Below are 13,649 nucleotides of genomic sequence, written 5' to 3' on the forward strand. Positions count from 1 at the left end.
TTATCAATTCTCCTCGTACTACACTCTTGTGTGCCTCCCAGATCATATACTTATTTGTTATGGAGTTTACATTATGTGTGAAATACTCTGTGATCAATGTTGATATCTTTGATTGGGTGCCTGGATCGTTTAGCAACGTGTCATCTAACCTCCAAAGAAATGCATCTGATTGTATCTCCGGCCAAGAAATTCTCATTTTAACTGCCGAATGGTCTGACCAAGATGTTGGGGAAATATCACAACTTTGGACATTGGGAAGGCCTTTCTGATTAGCGAAGATGTAGTCTAATCTGCTATGTGTTTTATTGGGACAAGAATAAAAAGTATAGTCCCTAGTTTCTGGGTGGAGAAGACGCCATACATCGTAGAGATTAAGGTCTTTTAGGTTTCTCCACAATGTAGTAGCTGTCTTATTTGACACCATTATTTTAGGATTGGAACTATCTTTATATGGCTGTAAGGGAAAGTTTAAATCTCCTGCTAGAAACACCGGTCCTACTGCTAGATCTAGTATTTTGGTGAAGATACTATGGTAGAATGAGTTTTGTTGTGCATTGGGAGCATACACATTCACTAATGTGATGGGCCTTCCATATAATAATCCAGTCAGTCCTAAAAATCTACCTTCCTTGTCTTTACTGATATGGGAAGTCGTGAATGGGAGGTCTTTCTTAATTAGAATACTTACTCCCGCTTTCTTATGGGGCCCTGAACAATGGTAATGTGTGGTGTATGTCTTCCCTAAGTATTTTGGCTCCCTTTGATGTCAGAAGTGAGTCTCTTGCAGAAATATTATGTCTGCATGTCGTTTAGCTAAGTCTGATAGTGCTTTGTTGCGTTTGTGAGGCGAATTCAGCCCTTTAGCATTTTGTGTAAATATAGTCAGATGATGAGTGTGCTTACTTGTGTGTCCTGGCATTGTTACCTATATAGGGTAGAACCAGATCAGTAATGCTGCATAATGCGCCGCTCTGGGTTCGGGAATAATAATATGAACACAGGTATTTCTGCAAAAATAAAAGAAAAACAGCGTGAACAAATCTGTAAGGTAGTGCAAACAAATAACAAACAAACATAGATACTGTAGTTTTCATATATAGATTACAGTACAAGTCTCTCTTCCTAACATAGGGCAATTTGAGAGAATACATGGGGGAATTGGTATTGCAAGCCCCCAGTTCACAGCTATTAGTATCTTCTTCATTCTGGTGAATAAACAATTTAAGACAGAGAAGCAATTAAAAAACACAGCTAAAGGTTTTAAATGCAATTATTTCCTAGTATTCAAGACACTTCTGTTGAAACGGTAAGGCTAGTAACTGGAGACTTAGGTGGAATGGGGATCAAATTTTTCCCTTTTTTAGTGGTAATAGTTTGCCAGTTCGGGATTCTGCCACTAGGTCTCTTAGCAGAAGGCTGAGTGGAGCCATTTTCAAATGTTGGCAGTACAGGTTCAATGTCCAGGGATGAACAAAATGATGGAATTTCTTCTGGCGTTTTGCAGATCAATCTGGTGTTATCTTGAATGACCCAAATCTGTGCTGGGAAACCCCAGCGATAGGGAATTCTCTTGTTCCTTAGTGCTGTAGTCAGAGGGGAGAATGCTTTCCTTTTCTGTAAAGTCTCATAAGTCAAGTCTTGATAAAACTGCAACACAGTTCCTCGAAAGCGGATTGGTTGATTTTTGCAAGTTTGATTTAAGAACATTTCTTTTTCTAGGAAATTCTTGAACCTGATAATGATATCCCTAGGGGGCGCTGTATTGGGAGGCTTGGGGCGAAGGGATCGGTGTGCTCTCACCCATTGTATGTCAGTTATATGTGAGGATTCTTTTACATGTTGAAATAAAGCCTGTAAATATACTGGAAAATCTCGTGGTAAGACCTCCTCTGGTACCCCTCTAATCCTAATATTTTTCCGTCTACTGCGGTTTTCCATGTCCTCCATTTTAACTGGAAGGGCATGAATCACATCTTGTTGAGTAGTAACCTGTTCAGTTAGGACTTGAACCTCTTCTCTTAGTTGGTCATGGTTGCTTTCTAACGATTCGACTTGAAAACCAAGTGTATATATGTCTTGAGACAAAGTAGCCAGTTCCTCCCTAATACATGTACGGACAATGTCCGCTATGTCCTGTTTTGATGGCAAATTGCTTAGTAAAGATGCCTGAATTTGCGGTTCAGGTGTTAGCATTGCAATTTTAGGCTGGGAGCTTTGGGAGTGATTTGGTGATTGTGCCTCTGGGCTAGCTCTGTTATGTACTGAGTCCATGTTGTCTGTGGCTTGCAAGTATGAGGTCATGGTAAGAGTTTTCATAGGAGTTTGTTTGATTGCCTTATCAGTTCTGACAGTGCGTCTTGCCGCCATCTCTAACCTCCAGATTTCCCTGTTAGTTTAAATTTCACTGCTTTCGCTACGAATGATATTAAGTCTCTATTGCGTATGGGAATGCCAAATACTCCTGACACAAATCTTTCTTTGCTTATTTGTCTGTTCGTGCCGTTTTCATCCCCACAATGTCTTGCCTTTGAATGTCCCCCTTATGTTCTTAAATATCTTTATCTCACATAAGTTCTAGTGTTCGCTGCTTGTTTGTGTAAGGGTTCTGCAGCGTATTAATCAAACAGTCTGTTTAGTGGGGAGAGTGAGAGACGTGTGCGTGGCCTCTAATATTGCCCGTTTTATGCTGCTAGCTGTTTAAATAAAAGGGTTCACAGTTTTCTTGCAGCGTTCTGTTTTCTGCAATAGTTAGCCGACGTCTTGCCTCCGTTGTAATGGTTGTGGCTGGTCTATAGGAGTTCTTGGCCCTTTAGTGCAATCTGTTATATTTCAAGGACAAGTGTGGGCCTCAAGTGGTACTTCAGATCAACTTCCGTTATGGCCCAGTTACTTGTGTGGCGTCTTCAGATAAAGTGTTTAAGCATCTAATAGCGTGTCATTGCTCCTTGCAAAAGGCATGTCCCGAAGCCTAGAGCTCTAGATTGCTTCTCCTTTCTTTTTTTAATAAGTTCTCTAACATTCACCTAGAATAAATTTGATATTTCAAGGCATTATGCACGGAGCTCCGGTTTTACACTGCGCTCATGGCAGCTTCCGGCTCCGCCCCCCTAGTTTTTATTTTTTTTTGCATAAATTAGACTAATGAATTAATCTGAGTTGGAAAACTGCAAGCCAATAAAATAAAATAACCGCACTCTTATTAAAAGTAACACACTAAAACTGGACAAAAAAAATATCTTAAAAACAAATATGCTACACAATAATTTTACCAAGAAAAAAAAAAAACACAGGCAAAAAACACGAAAGTGAAAAAAATAAAACCGAAAAAAACAATAATGCAATTTTCTGCCAAAATGTTTATGCATCCTTACTTAAAACAATATTAAAAGCTGAATTTAATATTTTTCCGTTTTTTACTATTTTCAAAAAACTTTTTTTTTTACTTTTTTAATTTTTCCCCCCAGATCCCCAAGACTTATACCATTGGAAAGGTCAGGCGATTACATTTCCAATGCTGGGTCTTGGGCTCTGTAGCTGCTTAGATCCCCGAGATACAGGTTTCTAAGCATCACGTCATTGTGCGTGACGTCACAGCACATAACGGGAAGCCCTGGCGATGCCTGTCACTATGCAGGCCCAATTGCCGGGGTAGGAGTGGGTGGGGGCCCCCAGATTGCAAAAAAGGAATTTTTTTCTCCCACTGCAAAAATTCTAGGTCACGCAATACCAACAATCTCATCTCCATTAACACACAGTGCCTATCCCCTCTCTTATCTTGCGCCCTCTGGAATGCTCGCTCCGTCTGTAAAAAAAAACTTACAACTGTTCACGACCTGTTTGTTTCCAACGCATTCAACCTTTTAGCAATTACTGAAACCTGGCTATCTTCCTCTGACTCTGCTTCCATTGCTGCTCTCACACACGGTGGTCTCCACTTTAGCCACACACCTAGGCCAGGTGAGAGACACGGTGGCGGTGTTGGTATCTTACTCTGCCCCTCCTGCTCCTATCAGTACCTATCCCTGTTTCCATCTCTCTCCTTTTCTTCCTTTGAAGTCCACTGCATTCGCCTGTTCTCCTCTCTCTCTCTCTTAGTGGCAGTTATCTATCACCCCCCTGGACCAACTTCCCAATTCCTTGACAACTTTGCTGCCTGGCTTCCTTACTTTCTCTCTACAAATACACCTGCTCTAATCCTAGAAGACTTCAACATCACCATTGACAACCCTTCTGCCCCTGCTGCCTCTAAACTTCTCTCACAATCCACCCTTATCCCTACCCACCGCGATGGACACTCGACTGATCTGGTATTCTCCCATCTCTGCTCTCTCTGATGTTGCCTGTCGCCCATTTCCCATCTCAGACCACCATTTGCTCACCTTTAATCCTAATATAGATGCTAAACCTACTTCCCCCTCTCGCCCCCGCACCAGAAGAAATCTGCACACTGTGGACACTCCCTAACTCTCCAATCTTATTCAACTACGCCTCCCCCACACTTCCACGTTATCCTGCCCTGACCTTGCTATAAAAATACTCTCTCCGCTGCACTTGACACTCTCCCTCCGCCCCAACTTCGCAAAGCCCCACGTCGTCAGCTCCAACCCTGGCACTCCCAACAAACACGTCCCCTACAAAAATGCTCCCGCACTGCTGAACGTGCCTGGAGGAAATCCCGCTCTGAACCTGATTTCATGCACTATAAGTTCATTCTTTACCCTTACACCTCTGCCCTTCGCTTAGCTAAGCAAACCTACTTCTCTTAAGGCTGTGACACACTGCAAGCAGAGCGACGCGCAGCGTGTAGATGCAGCTGTGCATGCTCAGTGTGTCTTGCCTTTTCATCTCTGAGCACTCTGCTGCGTCAGGTTGCGTAGCTAAGCGCTCAGAGATGAAATATTTGAACTTCAGAAGCGATGCGACGCGGAGCAAAGCAGCTACTTTGCCTCGCGCCGCATCGCTTGCAGTGTGTCACAGCCTTTATATCCACTCACTCCTCAAACCCTAAAAGACTCTTCTCCGTTTTCAACTCTCTCCTCTACCCACATGCACCACCCCCCTCATCTGCATTCAGCGCTCAAGACCTTGCTGACTATTTTTTCAATAAAACACTTGCAATCCGAGGAAACATCCCAACACAAACCTGCAATCTCCCTACTTCGCTCCCAGTCACCCCCTCTGCCACTCTCTGCACCCTCCTCCCAACCACTGAGAGTGAAGTGCCTTCCCTTTTGTCTTCCTCACACCTCACTACCTGCCCACTTGACCCCAATTCCTTCACATCTAATTCCTCCTCTGTCTACCACCCTCACTCCAGCTCTTACTCACATATTTAACCTATCCCTTTCTACCGGCTCATTCCTTGCCTCCTTCAAACACGCGAAAGGTCACCCCCATCCTCAAAAAACCCTCCCTTGACCCTAACTCCCCTGCAAACTACCACCCCATATCACTGCTCCCACTAGCTTCAAAAATTACTTGAAAAACTAGTTTTCAATCGACTAACCCACTTCCTGTCCTCCAACTGATTGCTCGACCCCCTGCAATCTGGCTTCCGTCCGCAACACTCAAATGAGACTGCCCTCACCAAGGTTACCAACGATCTCCTTTCTGCCAAAAACAAAGGCTACTACTCTATACCATCCTCTTCTCCTACGGTCTCTCAGCTCTCTTGGTCTCTGTGACACTGCCCTCTCCTGGATTCACTCTTATCTCTCTAACAGATCATTCTCCGTCTCTTTTGCTGGTGACTCCTCCTCTCTATTGCCCCTGTCTGTTGGAGTAACTCAAGGCTCCGTCGTGGGTCCTCTACTCTTCTCTATTTACACTTCTTCACTGGGTAAACTTATTAACAGCTATGGCTTCAGCTATCACCTCTATGCTGATGATACCCAGATCTACCTTTCCACCCCTGCACTCTCTCCTTCTGTCAACTCTCACATCAGCAACTGCTTATCTGGCATTTCCTCCTGGATGGTCTCTCACCACCTAAAAATAAATATGTCCAAGACCGAACTACTTCGAATTCCCCCCTCTAACTCCACTTTCTAATTTTTCTATCACTGTTGGCGGCACCACTATCTCCCCATCACCCCAAGTCTGCTGCCTCAGAGTCACGCTTGACTCAAATCTCTCCTTCATTCCCCACATCCAACTGCTCTTTTCATCCTGTTGCAACCACCTACGCAATATCTCCAAAATTTGTCCGTTTCTGAGTGCTGAAACTACTAAACTGCTAATCCACTCCATGGTAATTTCCCGACTTGACTACTGTAACAACTTACTAACTGGCCTCCCTCTCTCCCCTCCAATCCATCCTAAATGCATCTGCCAGGCTAATCCACCTCTCTCGATGCTCTGTTTCTGCTGCACCTCTCTGTGAGTCCCTACACTGGCTCCCCATTCACAACAGAGTTAAATTCAAAATTCTCACCCTGACCTACAAAGCCCTCACCAATGCTGCCCCACCCTACCTGTTCTCACTCATCAACAAATATACTCCTGCCCGTCCCTTAACCCCTTAATGACCACAATGTACCCTGTATGTCACTGGTCGTTAAGGGTTTTTTTCAGGACATAATAGCACAAGTCTAGCACGAACACACTATTAATGCCCTCCCTCCAGCAGGCTTTGTGGAATAGAGCAGTCTCAACGCTGGTGGTAAGCCCGCGCTATAAAACAATCAAGTCCCAAAAAAAGGCCAGCGACATACAGGGTACGTCGCTGGTCCTTAAGGGGTTAAAATCCAACAACGACCTGCTTCTTGTGTCCTCTACCATCACCTCCTCTCATTCTAGACTACAGGACTTCTATCGTGTGGCACCAACCCTCTGGAACGCACTTCCTTGAGATGTCAGACTTGCCTCTAACCTCTCCTCCTTTAAACGTTCCCTAAAGACCTTTCTGTTCAGGGAAGCTTATCACCCGACTTATTAACAAACTAACTTCACTTAACTAACAGTTGCCCTCTATCTCCTCACTAATATCATTATCACCTCTGCAGTCCCCACCTCCTGTTTACCAGCCTCCTACCCATCTAGATTGTAAGTTCCCACGGGAATAGGGCCCTCAATTCCTCCTGTATTTGTCTGTAAAATTTTGACTTTTATCTTATTGTTTCTCCACTGTACTGTTATCCTTGTACCCATGGGCAGCACTGCAGAATCTGTCGGCGCTTTATAAATAAAGAATAATAATAATAAATAATAATAATAGTTGAGTGCTAATGACGGCTCTGAGCCGTCATTAGCACTCAAGGGGTTAAATATCAATATACTGTATTATTCTGTATTTAGTTCTGTGTAAAAGAATCAGATTTAACAGGTTTTCTTTATACCAATTATCATGAACTCAAACAGCAGCTCTAGGCTAGCATCAAATTTGAAATATGCTACACAATAATTTTACCGAAAATAACAGGCAAAAAAAAAAAAAAAAAAAAGAAACCAGCCGAAATTTCAGTGCATCCCTAATTATTATTGTTATTATTAACCAATTTAAATCACTAATACAATCTAAACACTTGACATCGCAATTAGGGCCAAAAAAATAAACTAATCTGCAAGAAAATATCACAAAAGGAAACTGAATATTAAAAGTCATTGCTCATTAGAATAGTTGGTCATTATAGATGGGGCCTGACAAAGTGCTAGGAGCAACAAATCACAAACTTGTACTAGCGACTATGGCTTATAAATACACTATTAAAGCAATACTAAACCTTAATGAATCAGAGCATAACATTTTAAGCAATTTTGTAATTTACTCTGATTATCAAAAAAAAATTTCGTTCTCTTGCCATCTTTATTTAAAAAGCAGGAATGTAAAGCTTAGCAGCCAGCCCATTTTAGATTCAGCACTCTGGATAGTGCTTGCTTATTGGTGGCTACGTTTAGATACCAATAAGCAAGCGTATCCCAGGTCCTGAACCAAAAATGGGCCGGCTCCTAAGCTTTACATTCCTGCTTTTTAAATAAAGATAGCAAGAAAAATTAATAGGAGTAAATTGCAAAGTTTCTTAAAATTGCATGCTCTATTTGAATCATTAAAGAAAAAAAAACTTGGAGTCTAGTATCCATTTAAGGCAGGGGTGTCCAAACTTTGCTCTCCAGAGGTTTTGGAACTACATTTCCGATGATGCTCAGCCAGCATTTTATCTAGCTGAGCATCATGGGAAATGTAGTTCCAAAACCTCTGGCGAGCAAAGTTTGGACATCCCTGATTTAAGGTGAGCAGTTTAAAAAAAGGCTTGTGCAACTCAACCCCAACCAATTGCATGAGAGTAGGGTGATTTTTATCCCCCAACTCCAAATTTGCGAGAGAGTTTATGAAGCAGCGATTTAAACTGGGGTTGCCGTGTTCCTTGTTCAGAGAGGAATTGCCTGGTATTTTGGTGCTGGACTGACCGTGATAGGCGGAATCAGACTGATATACTACAGGAAAGTTCTACTCTGTGAAAAGCATAACTGGGCTAAAAAGAAGTGGGTCAAATGAGCGAGCCTGCAACCGATCAAGGCATTCGCCTCATGATAAATCTTGCCCTGAGAGTAGTTAAAGAGATGTAAAGTCAAAATTAAACTTTCATTATTCAGAAAGGGCATGAAATATTAAAACAACAACTTTCCAAATTACTTTCATCATTAAATTTGATTTGTTCTCTTAGTATTTTTGTTGAAGGCTAAACCTAGGTAGGCTCATAGGCTAATTTAACACACAGAGAGAAGCACACTCTCAGTAGCCATTTTCCTCTAAGCACCCTGAGCAAGGAGTCCAAGTCTGGTTGCCTCTTTTTCCCTTAGGGAGACATAATACACAGAGAGAAACGCACTTTAAGGAATGAACAACAAGCTCAATAACTTGTTAGCCTGTTCTATGGCAATTTACCACCTGGGTGCCGCTTCTTTTTAGCCCAGTAATGCTTTTCACAGAGTAGAACTTTCCTGTAGTATATCAGTCTGATCCCGCATATTACGGTCAGTCCAGCACCAAAATACCAGGCAATTCCTCTCTGAACAAGGAACACAGCAACCACAGACGATCGTTTCAGCGAGGTGTATACATATTCCTTTTAGCACACTGAGCAAGGAGTCCATGTCTGGACTGATTTCTAAGCCCTTGAAGGCTGCCTCTTATTTTATTAGCTTTTCACAGCTAGACAGTGAAAGTTCATGTGTGCCGTATAGATAACATTGTGCTCACTCCTGTAGAGTTATGCATGAGTCAGCACTTATTGGCTGAAATTCAAGTTTTCAATAAACACTGAGATAAGGGGGCAGTCTGCAGAGGCTTAGTTAGATGCAAGGTAATCACAGTCACATATTTAAATAAAGTTTATTAATATAACAGTTTTGGTTATGCAAAATTTAGGAATGGGTAATAAAGAGATTATCTATCTTTTTAAACAAACATTTTCAAGTAGACTGTTCCTTTAACATTGACATCAACCTAAAAAATTAATCAGTAAGAATATAAAAAAGTAGTTCAAGGAGATAATTTATATAAAAAGCATAAAACCAGCAAATAATCTGTATGCCAATGTGAATGGAAAAAAATAAATAGTAATATTTAAAAATAAATTATTATTAGTGATGCACCGAAATGGAAATTTTGGACCGAAAATCCAAGATGCACTTGGCCGAAAACCGAAAATGTATTTTTTTCAATTTATATTAAAAAAAAAAAAAAATGTTTTAGTTTTTTGGGGTTTTTTTTTGCATAAATTAGATTAATGAATTAATCAGAGTTAGAAAACTGCAAGCCAATAAAATAACCACACTCTTATTAAAGGTAACACACTAAAAAGAGACAAAAAACATATCTTAAAAAACAATAATATGCTACACAATTTTACCAAGAAAAAAAAAAATAAACAGGAAAAAAAACACGAAACTGAAAAAAACTAAACCGAAAAAAAACATAATGCAATTTTCTGCCAAAATGTTTCTGCATCCCTACTTAAAACAATATTAAATATCAATATACTATATTATTCTGTATTTAGTTCTGTGTAAAAGAATCAGATTTAACAGGTTTTCTTTTTACCAATTATCATGAACTCAAACGCAGCTCTAGGCTAGCATCAAATTTGAAATATGCTACACAATAACTTTACCGAAAATAACAGGCAAAAGAAAAAGAAACCAGCCAAAATTTTGATGCATCCCTAATTATTATTGTTGTTATTATTAACCAATTGAAATCACTAATACAATCTAAAAACTTGACATAGCAATTAGGGCCAAAAAAATAAACTAATCTGCAAGAAAATATTACAAAAGGAAACTGAATACAGTATTAAAAAAGTAATTGCTCGTTAGAATAGTGGGTCATTATAGATGGGGCCTGATAAAGTGCTAGGAGCAACAAATCACAAACTTGTACTAGCAACTATGGCTTATAAATACACTATTAAAGCAATACTAAATCTTAATGAATCAGATAGAGCATGCAATTTTAAGCCACTTTGTAATTTACTCTGATTATCAAAAACATTTAGTTCTCTTGCTATCTTTATTTAAAAAGCAGGAATGTAAAGCTTAGTAGCCAGCCCATTTTAGGTTCAGCACTTTGGATAGTGCTAGCTTATTGGTGGCTATGTTTAGATACCAATAAGCAAGTGTAACCCAGGTACTGAACCAAAAATGGGCTGGCTCCTAAGCTTTACATTCCTGCTTTTTAAATAAAGATAGCAAGAAAAATTAATAGGACTAAATTACAGTTTCTTAAAATTGCATGCTCTATATGAATCATTAAAGAAAAAAACTTGGAGTCTAGTATCCCTTTAAGGTGAGCAGTTTAAAAAAAAGCAGTTTTACCCAACAATATTTTTTAAACTATGATAAAATCCTTCACTGTCTCCTAAAATAAAATAAAAGGGGCAGGAAAAAAAAACACACACAACAGCTGGCTACAAGAAATTTGTAAATTGCAAAACCTAAAAAAGATGCCTATACTTAGTACATGTATGTATATACTGTAAAAAAACATAAAGCAGAAAATGTGTAAAAAGAATTAACATCTATTAATATTATTTATTCTTATTTTTACAACAAGCTAAAAATCCTCTAACAAAAGATTTATTCTCTGGCAAAAGCATTTATTATTTGGTTTAAAACAGCAAATACTGTACAGTTAATATATCAAATCACTGAAATACTCCTCACAGCATAGTGGTAGCACAATACCAAAGTAGAATTCAAAACAATGACAGTGCAGCCATGAGCACAAAACAGCTGTACCCATTGCCCAGTCTGATGCAGTTTGAGACAAAGATAAGCAGAGGTGTGCAGAATGAGTTTCACATGATCTAAGACACACTCAACAAATTTGCATAATGAAGTAACAATATATATATATATATATATATATATATATATATATATATATATACACATATACACACACATATACACACACACATATATATACATACACAGAAATTCACATTTATTTATATATATATATATATATTTATTTATTTTTATTATTTTATTTTTTTTAATTTAAACTAAAGAACACTTCTTTGTGGTGTGTGTGTGCGCGCAACTTCCTATTGTTACTTCTATTATTTAATTTGCTCTCTTGTTATCCTTTGCCGAAAGGTTTATCTGAGAGTTCAGGAGCAGCAGAGAACCTTTTGTGTCGATAAATGTGAATTTCTGTGTGTATGTATATATATATATATATATATATATATATATATATATATATATATATATATATATATATATATATATACATACATACATACATACATACACACACACACATTTTACAACAGATACAAAGAAATTCACATTTATCGACACAATATGAATGGTAAATTGACATAAAAAGCTGAACAGTAAATTATAGAAATAGTTAATCAATTAAAAGGTACATGAAACCCAAAATTTTTCTTTCATGATTTAGGTAGAACATACAATTTTAAACAACTTTCCAATTTACTTCTATTATCAAATTTTGCAGCCACCAATCAGCAGCTAGAACCTAGGTTCTTTGGTGCTCCTGAACTCTCAGATAAACCTTTCGGCAAAGGATAACAAGAGAGCAAATTAAATAATAGAAGTACATTTTAAAGTTTTTTTTTTATAATTGTATGCTCTGTCTAAATAATGAAAGAATTTTTTGGGGATTTCAATTACGCAAGTATAAAAAGTTACAGAAACAAACCGTAAAAGGTAACAGAAAATATATAAAGTGATGGATTGCAATATAATCAGTGAACCATTTTCAAAATATAGTTAAAAAAAAAATATCAAACACATCATACTTGTGCTGACACACATAGCGATATTTAAATCTAATAGGTCATATATTTGCATTGATAGGGAAAACATGATTATTTAACAACTCATACAACTTTATGTGCAAATACACTGTTATAGGTCACAAACTGACATGATGCCACTCACAAACAAAAATACAGCAGGATATGTTTAACCAGTTACACACTGTGAGAAACCATAGATGATTGTATATGACAGTGAAAGAGGCAATGGTTGTGAAACTGACATATGCCTATGGCAGGGACTGAGAGATATGCAAAGTGAAACAGATAAGACAGAAAGTGACTGTGACCCAGCAATTGACATGTACAATAAACAGAAACAACCATACAATGACACTGCAGTTTATTTATGAAGTGACACACTGAGTGGAAAAGGCAGTGACAATGAAACTACCCAAATGCATTAAGTGACATCCAGAACACTTACACAAAGACAGTACGCTGTACTGTACACGCTGTAGTTGATATATAAAGTGACAGACACACAGTATCTATAATGACTAAGTGACATACATGCAGACAGCAGGTTGTGTGCATAGTAACACACAGGGACATAATGCAGGGCAGGTAACTCACGTGGTAAGTTTTCTGGTCCAGAAGAGAACCCCTGGCCAGAGCTCCCGCAGGTGCACGGCTCGGCCCAGGCTGCCTTTGATCTGCGCCAATAGCTCATTGGACTCACGGTCCAGCCGGTCCGCGTAGGGCAAGAGAAGGTTATACACTATCTCCTTCTGTGGAATGAAACCCAGCTGCTCGGCTCTGTCCTCACCGGCGCCCATTCTACGAGGCGTCCCTGCTCGCCCCTTCCCTACGAATCGCAGCTCTTTATTTCCTTATCCCTTGTGATACCGGCCTCGGACTTACACTGCACTCTAAACTCTCACTCTGTCTGCCGGTGACGAAGCAACCAGAGGGAGGGCACAAACGTCACTTGTGACTACTACTCCACGTGACTTCCGCCACTCTCTCTGCATCCAGAGAGTATTGCCAGGGATGTGTAGGTTAGGTTTGGGTGGGTCACGTGGGTAAGAGGTAGGCCGAGGGGCTGAGGTATTACATTGTGAAGGATATACACAATGATACAGGATTCTAACTAAATGGTGTGTTATGTTTGTAACGTGTGCGTTAGGTTTAATGAACCTTTTGTGTGTAAGGGTTAGCGTTGAGGTAGCGGCCTATGACATTACACTATCAGACAGCGATGTCAAGTCATGCTATAGAGTATCAATGAAAAGACCTTAGTGACCAGATCATTTTTCAATTTTCTTACCGTTTGGGACCACGGCTAGGTAAATCTTATTTTAGCGTATTTTATTAGGAGCATCTGCCCAATTTAGTACTGGTGGCCCTCGTTGGTTC

General features: G+C 39.5%; 1 protein-coding gene across 1 annotated transcript in view; it reads right to left on the reverse strand.

The window, feature by feature from the left end:
- The window catches only part of PSME4 (proteasome activator subunit 4), a gene marked incomplete in the record, with an annotated part of 938,614 nt that extends 925,429 nt beyond the window's left edge, over positions 1-13,185 (reverse strand). Inside the window, 1 exon segment of the mRNA XM_053712692.1 lies at positions 12,867-13,185. Coding sequence (XP_053568667.1) covers positions 12,867-13,069 — 203 coding nt within the window.
- Between the last annotated feature and the right edge of the window lie 464 nt (positions 13,186-13,649).

Source organism: Bombina bombina, chromosome 4 (genome assembly GCF_027579735.1).
Source record: "Bombina bombina isolate aBomBom1 chromosome 4, aBomBom1.pri, whole genome shotgun sequence".
Lineage (NCBI taxonomy): Eukaryota > Metazoa > Chordata > Amphibia > Anura > Bombinatoridae > Bombina > Bombina bombina.